Below are 8462 nucleotides of genomic sequence, written 5' to 3'. Positions count from 1 at the left end.
CCACGTATAAAAAAAGAAAAAATGCATAAAGACGACTTATGCGCCAACCGCTCGACAAGTGCGCGTTACGTCAGTTATAGGTTCTGGTAGCGGTCTAAACGGTCCTTTTCAGGGCCCCCATATTTTGCAAACGGAGCTGTGTTTTTAATGCGGCACCCCGTGTCTCTGTAAAAAGTTCACAGGAAAGACCCAGCAAAGGTATGTGGTCCCCAACTTGGATATCGGGTGTTATGATTCAAATAAAAATTGTTCTTGCTTATTTCGCGCCTGTGATCAAAATAAATGCCGCAGTTGCAGTCGTCCCGCGGTGCTGTTGCTCGCCCATTGCCTCAGCTTCGTCGTCTTTGCTAGCGGCGCACCGGCGAAGCCGGCCTTTGATCCGAATAAATGCCGCCGTTGCAGTCGTCCCGCAATGTTGTTGCTTGCTCGATCGCCGTCGGCGTGTCTCAGCTTCGTCGTCTTTGCTAGCGGCGCACCGGCGGAGGCGGTTGATCTGACACGCCGCGTTCGGCTTTGGCTAGCAGACGGCGTTCGTAAAATGGCGTCAGCTGTTGCTAGCTTCACGCGACGGTAGCCTCTGTAGCGGTACTATGCGTGCTTCTATTCATTCGGCGTTCGTTGCCATGGTGACGGCGAGGAAAGCAGACGAACTTTTTGATGCGGAAGAACGCTGCGGCGCAGCGATACCAGGTGCGTTCTAAGGCCCTTCCCGCATGCTTTTCAATGGGCGGAAGGCGAACAAAAAGAGTTCGAAATAAGGACTTAACGCAGAAGGCTGCATTTCTCCAGCGCCTCATAATTTGACGAGCCTTGCACGAAAAGCATGTTTTTAGACCGGAGTTTGGAGATAGTTTTTTTTACAACAACATGGGTCTAAAGTATCAATGTGCCAACTTTTCCACTAACTAAAAAAAATTGGGGTGTGTGTGTCGTTATACAGCCTATAGAGCTTGGTCTGCTTCAACGGGCGACTTGTCTCCCAGTTGTATAGGCAAGAAATTTAGCTAATGCAGTACAACCTAGTCTCGGGTCTTCAACGTGCACCACGCAGTAGTGATACATGACCGCACGCCGGTACATGCTCATTCAGATCGAAATGGGCAGAGAAGAGGTGCAGAACCCAGGATCCCTGGGTTCTGCAGCGCGAGCTTTCGCTCCACGTGCTCCGAGCTGGTGTGCGCTAGCCCACTCGGCCACCGATCCTTTTCTTTTTTTTTTCTTTATTGCCAGACACTATTCATTTACAAAAAACACAGAAAAATTATAAAAAAGGGCAAGCTGAATTACGGCAGACGGATTAACAGGATCTTAATGTGACCAGACCGTCTAGGATTGACAACCAATCAGGCCCACCTCCCAAAACCTTGTACACTTCTCTAATCTGACTAATGCTGAGAAAAATAGTGACACACTGGTCGAGCATCTACATCAGCATGCCGCAACATGCGGCTTTTCCTGATACTGTGTAAACCAATAACCATAAGTAAATCAGACGCTACAGAGTCGGTTGGGGCAACAGGCAGGGAACGTATCCCATGTGAGCTTAAAAAGGGGTCATGAAACGATTTTCCTACTTCTTCCTCCATAGCTTTAATCCTCAGCTCAAATGCGAACTGTAAAATCACGTGGTCGTGACATTCCTTCGGCACCGGTGCGATAATCCTAGCTTCCACGGTGCTTTTTATGCACACCATAGAACTTGTCATTCCCCAGTGACAATAAGTTCCGTCAGGGCACTCATTGGCCACGAACGCGAATCCAAATATTCGTCGACGGATTGATTGTTGACGAGCGCATACGTCCGAGTGACGCAGTTCTCGTGTCCAATGCGTGAGCTGGGCTCTGATGACGTCAGTTTGGCGCCGGTGACGCGCTTTTGGAACCGCAGATGTATCATAGTGAAAAGGCGGAGAGCTTTCGAAGGCAAGAAGGTACAAAATAGTCCGCTATATTTTCAAATGTTCGTATTGAAAAGCTGACTTTTGACTTTCTAGCCTCTTTCTTTTGGCCAACTAAACGATATGCGATTAGTAAAGTCCCAATTTAAAATCATTCATCCCAACCCAAAATTCGTTTCATGGCCCCTTTAAAGGCAGTTCCTTTTTCAGAGTTCGCTGCATTGCATCCCAGTAGAACACCGCGTCCCAACAATCTAAAAACACATGCTCTATCAACTCGGGCCTTTTGCACAAGATACAGTTCACATTCCAGAGAACAAACAAAAACAAGTTCGGCTCCTTGCGGAGCATTACTGATTTCCCCCTTTATGTGGATAATTGAGGTGCATGTATGTATTAGATATATGTTATCTTATCAAGACGTGCGCGTTCAAAACGCCAAAAACATCGCGTTTTCCATCAATGACCACATCTCTTAAGAACTACTTTGCGCTGCGTATGAACAATGAGCAAAAATATTTTTTCTTGAGGTGAAGTACGTTAAAAGTTTAAATTAACAATAACTCTTTCTTCCGCATTGTTTTCTGTGATCGGATTGGCTCATTCATCGGTCGCATCATCCTATCAAGGCGCTTGACCGAAGCAATAATTTAGACAATCACCCTGGCTTTTGCTTCCTATGCCAGCTTTCTATAGAAGCTTACCAGCTAAAAGTTAACAATATCACAATCAGTGACAAAAAACAAATCGCCGAAGAATTTAACCTATATTTTCAATCTGTGTTCTCATGTACAGATATGTACACTCCAGTTGCCACCGCTGTAGCTACACTGAACGTCGATTTTATCTCCTTTCGTGGTGTCTTTGTCATGTTATTAAATCTGAATACAAAATCGAGCAGTGGGCCTGATAAGATACCGAACGCTTCTCCGTAGATATGCCGAATCTATTTCACGCTTTTTAACAGTCATTTTTCGTGCTTCTTTTCGTTCAAGTGTGCTTCCGAATGACTGGCGAACAGCGCGTGTAGTGCCAATTCATAAGAAGGATGATCATTCTGTTGTAAGCAATTTTCGTCCTATTTCTATCACTAGCAACTCATGCAAACCTATGGAACATATGGTTAGTAGCTATATTCGAAATTTCTCGGAAGAGAAGAGTTTTCTGACTTCTTTTCAACATGGTTTCCGGAGGGGGTACTCCACAATTACGCAACTAGTTACCACAGTCCATGACTTTGCTGCTACCCTAGACAAGTCTGGACAGGTCGATATTATTTTTTTAGATTTTTGTAAAGCATTCGATAAGGTCCCTCATGGTAAACTTATTTTTAAACTAGAGCGTCTTGGGCTACCACCAGAAATAGTTAACTGGATAGGATCCTATTTGTTCAATCGTAGCCAGTTTGTTGAAGTTGGTGGCCATTTTTCCGGTACCCTCGATGTTTCTTCTGGTGTTCCCCAGGGTAGTGTAATAGGTCCCCTGCTATTTCTGGTCTATATAAATGACATTGTATCAACTGTGAGTACTAATGTTAATATCCGCTTATTTGCAGATGATTGTGTTTTGTTTAAAACCATATCCTCTGTTGGTGACCAAAAAACGCTTAATTCTTCTCTTTCTCTAGTCGACGATTGGTGTAACGAATGGGAAATGCAACTGAATTCCGCGAAGACTGTTCACTTACGCATGACGAGGAAAATTAAACCTTTGAAATTCACATATCAAGTAAATAATGTTGCAGTAACCGAAGTAAGTGAATACAAATATCTTGGAGTAACCCTAACAAGCGATCTACGATGGTCAAAGCATATGGCTATTGAACTGATATGAATTTAATGAATCTGTACTTAATATGTATGATGTATTATATATGTACTATGTATTATATGTGTATGGTGTATTATATCTGTATGGTGTATTGCATATGGATGTTGTTGCTCGCCGCATGCCAAGAGGGGGTTAAGGCCTCGTCAGGCACTTTGTGCCTTTAGCCTTAAACCCCCTCTGCGGAACATGTATCCGCAGACACAAATAAAGAAAAAAAAAAAATATCCAAAACATCAGTTCCTCGGCTTTTCGAAAATTAGGTTTCCTACGACGCAAGTTAAAAAATGCTCCAACCTCCGTTAAACTCCAAGCTTATAACTCCTTGGTAAGGTCAAAAATAGAATATGCTAATATAATCTGGGATCCAAACACGAAAAAAGATGCATCAAAACTTGAGATGGTCCAAAGGAGAGCAGTTCGTTTTATTTATGGAATGTACAAGAGACTTGACTCCCCATCCTCCTTAATAGCGGCAAACAATATCACGTCCCTGGAACTGCGTAGGAAAATTGCAAGACTGAAGTTCTTGTATTTACTTTATAACAACAAGCTGTGCGTCGACTTAAGTTTATATATAACCTTGTTACGATGCGATGTTATCGCTTATCGCTGTCGCGGCCGCAGCAGAACTGCTGAGTCAGGGGGGCGTACATCTGGTGCTTGCTGCCGATATAAGCGGCATCGCCGGCAAGCTTTGCGCTCTTTTGGTTCCGGCTGCCGAACAATAAACGCTGCCAAATAAACGTCGGTCTCCGGATTCGTCGATTCTCCCGGAGAAACGTAACAGCTGGTGGCAGCGGTGGGATGGATCGACGACGCCGGGTTTCATGGGTGCTGTCGGTGAGTGCCTGAGGCTTCCTTTCCGTTCACCGAGCAGCTTAAGTGTTTAAGGCAGTTAGTTCTGTGGTGTCGCCAAACGGTTGATACGGGCGCTGGGCAAAAGTAGCCAAACTTTTTTGGAAATTTCTGAACATGGATCCGATAAATCTCGCGGCGATTGTGAAGCCCGATTTAATGCTCTTAGCGGAAGAGCTGGGTGTTAAAGTGGTCAAGGCCATGAGAAAGCCCGAGATTATCAAGGCCATTGAAGATTGTGGCGCGGGCGCCGACGAAATTTCCGAGTGTTGGAGCGAGGTGCAGAGGAGACGAAGGGAAGCGGAACTTCGCGCCGCCCAACGTGCCGCTCAAGAGGAGCTTCACGCGGCTCAAGAGGGGCTTCGCGTTGCTCGAGAAAAACTTGAGCTAGAAATGCTTCAACGTAACTTTGACGCTGGTGAGGCCATTGTGGTGGATAACAGCTCGAAAAAGTTTGACATGCGAGCCCTTTTGCAACCTTTTCGCGTCGGCGGAGACATGGGTCTCTATTTAGTAAATTTCGAACGGGTTTGCGATAAGATGGGTCTTGTAGAGTCGAGCTGGCCTCAAAGGCTCTTGAGTTTACTGCCAGCGGAGGTGGCCGACGTTTTGGCCCGACTAGATCCTACAGCAGCCGATGACTACGCGTCCGTAAAGTCTTGCCTGCTTAGGAAGTTCAGGTTGTCGCCTGAAGCTTTTCGACAGAAATTTCGAGAGACGAGGAAAGGACCGGACGAAAGTTACGCGGAGTTCGCTTATAAGCTTAAAGGCTTTCTGGAAAGTTGGCTCCGTGGTGTCAACTCTTACGAGGATCGTGAAAAGGTGCTGGAGCAGATAGCACTAGAGCAGTTTCTCTCCTGTATTCCGACAGGTCTAAAGGAGTGGATTCAGGATAGACCGGAAGTAGAAACGGTGCAGAAAGCTGCAGATTACGCGGATGAGTACTGCTCTAGGCACGGGAGGAAAGTTGTTGAAGAAAACCGTAGCTCAAACAGTTTCTACGAACGATGCGGACCTCGCACGTTCGTGAAGAAAGGCGCCGAAAAGGGCAAAGAGAGTGAAGTACCGACAAAGGGAGTGTCGGATTCAGACGAAAAGAAACGTAAAATGAAGGCGTTCGAGGAGCGTAAACCAATAGTGTGCTACAGGTGTAAACAGCCTGGTCATGTCGCTTCTGGTTGCCGCGTCCCTAAAGTTGCTCCCGTTAACTTGTGTCTGGGAGAAGCGGAGGACCTACTCAGGCCGTATCTGTACGACATGAAAGTAAATGGTAAATTCTGCAAAGGTTTACGAGATACCGGCGCCACGTATGATCTGGTACACTCGTCGCTAGTGGAGCAAGAACATTTTACAGGCGACTGTGTGTGGATCCGTCAGGCCTTGGAAAATCGGGCAGTTAGTCTGCCCGTAGCTAAGGTAAAACTAAACGGACCTTTCGGAGTAGTCGAAACGGAAGCAGCTGTTTCTGACGGAGTGCTTCCAAACTGTTCGTACATACTGTCAAACAGAACTGCAAGGCAATTGAGCGAGTCGGGTATACCGCTTGACATGAATCCTGTTCTAGTCGTCACGCGCTCAATGACAACTAGTGCAGTGCCGGAAACATTTCAGACGGAAGCGAGCGCGACGACTGGTAAAACCAGCAGCGGGCCCGATGAAGAGCCGAACGAAGGAGCTGACATGACCACGCTGGTTTCGCCGGAGAGCAGCAATTTTCGTGCGCTAGCCGGTGTAGATAAGCTTACGCTTATCGCCGAACAGTCATCAGACCCGAGTCTTTCAAAGTGTCGTGATAGCGTGGGAAAAGAAATCAAGCCGAACATCTCCTTCTTTATGAGCAACGGCATTCTTTACCGTAGTTTCAAGGACAAATCGGGGAACGAGGTAGATCAGATTGTCGTTCCATCCAAGTATAGAATTGCATTACTCGAGCTTGCTCACGGAGAAGGGTGGTCGGGACACCTAGGAATCACAAAGACCAAGTGCAGGCTTTTGGCAAAATATTATTGGCCGGGCTGCTTTAAGGAGGCTGAGCAATTCGTCCGTTCTTGCGACACCTGCCAAAGAACAGGACGACCAAACGAGCGCCGAAAGGCGCCTCTCACACTAGTGCCCCTAATCACGGAACCTTTCAAAAGGCTAGTGATAGACGTCGTAGGACCCCTACCTACAACTAAGACGGGTTTTAGGTACCTTCTAACGATATTATGCCCAGCCAGCATGTTCCCAGAAGCCGTTCCAATGAAAGAGCAGACATCGGTCGAAGTAGTAGATAACTTGCTCTCGGTCTTTTCTCGGATCGGGTTTCCTAGTGAAATTCAATGTGATCTGGGTAGCGTTTTTACCAGTGCTCTAACAACCAGCTTTTTCGAGAGGTGTGGCATTAAGATTGTTCACAGTTCTGTAAGCCACCCGCAAAGTAACAGCGTAGAGAGAGCGCACTCGGTAATGAAGCGCATTCTCAGGGCCCTTTGTCACGAACAGAAAAAAGAGTGGGACTTGGCATTGCCCGCTATGCTTTTCGCGTTGCGAACCGTTGCTCACGAGTCAACTGGTTTCACGCCAGCGGAACTGGTCTATGGACGTAATTTGCGTTCACCTTTGCGGTTGCTGCGCGAGGGCTGGGAGGGTGAAGCCGAGAACCCAACAGTGGTGGAGTATGTGCTTTCCTTACTAAACCGTCTCCACGAAACTCGTGAGCTAGTTGAGGCTAACCTGGGAAAAGCGCAGTCGCGAGGTAAAACCTACTATGACAAAAACAGCCGCCTCCGAACGTTTAAGGTGGGTGACCAAGTCCTACTTTTGAGGTCTTCTAAGGCTCATAAGTTGGAATTGCAATGGGAAGGACCAGCAACGGTCCAGCAGAGGCTATCCGAGACAAATTACGTGGTAAAACTGCCAGGTCGCAGAAAAGAGGTCCGCATATACCATTGCAACCTCATGAAGCCGTACGTGGAAAGGGTGCAAGTAGTCAGCATTGCACTAAACCAACCAGAGGAAGTTCCTACACGAATTCCTGAGCTGGGAAAAACCGACGGGATCCTGACAATCGCCGAAGTCGTAGAGGCCGCAGTCGATAAGACGCTCACCCAAAACCAGTTTTCGGATCTTACGGCATTAATTGGCAAATACCAAAAATTGTTTTCAACTATTCCCGGAAGAACGAGTCTAGTCGAACATGACATCGAAGTGAGGACTCGGTCAAATATTCAGTGTAAGGCCTATCGCTTTTCCCCCCGCCAAGAAAAGCTATTAAAGGAGTCCGTAGATCAAATGCTAGAGCTAGGGTTGATTGAGCGGTGCGAGAGCGACTTCGTGTTTCCTATGATTCTGGTAGAGACTCCAGGAAAAGAACCTCGTCCCTGTGTGGACTACCGAAAGTTAAACGCGGTAACGGTAACAAGTCTACCCAATCCCTAATATCGAAACTTGCCTTGAGAAAGTAAGCAAAGCCAAGTTCATCTCAACCATCGACCTCGTTAGAGGTTACTGGCAAGTGCCACTTACCGCGAACGCCAGTAACCTTGCCGCCTTCATGACCCCGTTTGGTGTTTTTTAAGCCGCTTGTCCTGAGCGTTGGACTGAAAAACGCACCCTATGCGTTTTCGAGACTGATAAATCTGGTACTGGTCGGAACCGAGTCTTTTGCGTTGCCGTACCTAGACGACGTCGCTATATTTTCGGACACGTGGAGAGAGCACGTTCAGCACCTAGAACAGGTGTTCTCGCGCCTGCAAGACGCAGGACTTACAGTCAAGGCGAAAAAGTGTAAGTTTGGCCGAGGCGAAGTATCGTATCTCGGACACGTAGTCGGTCAAAGAATGAGACGTCCACAAGAACTCAAGGTTCAGGCCATTAAAGAGTTTCCCTTGCCACAAA

The 8462-nt window shown here is 46.9% G+C and overlaps 1 protein-coding gene across 1 annotated transcript; it reads left to right on the top strand.

Annotated features, from left to right (window-relative positions):
* The first annotated feature begins 4527 nt into the window (after positions 1-4527).
* LOC120850314 lies at positions 4528-8158 on the top strand. Its single transcript, XM_040222770.1, has one exon. The coding sequence runs from the start codon at positions 4701-4703 to the stop codon at positions 8001-8003; it is 3303 nt and encodes a 1100-aa protein (XP_040078704.1). The 5' UTR covers positions 4528-4700; the 3' UTR covers positions 8004-8158.
* The last annotated feature ends 304 nt before the right edge of the window (positions 8159-8462 follow it).

Source organism: Ixodes scapularis, unplaced genomic scaffold, assembly GCF_016920785.2.
Source record: "Ixodes scapularis isolate PalLabHiFi unplaced genomic scaffold, ASM1692078v2 PGA_scaffold1__304_contigs__length_218370807, whole genome shotgun sequence".
In the NCBI taxonomy this organism is placed as follows: Eukaryota; Metazoa; Arthropoda; class Arachnida; order Ixodida; family Ixodidae; genus Ixodes; species Ixodes scapularis.
This window is presented reverse-complemented; position numbering and strand designations above follow the sequence as displayed.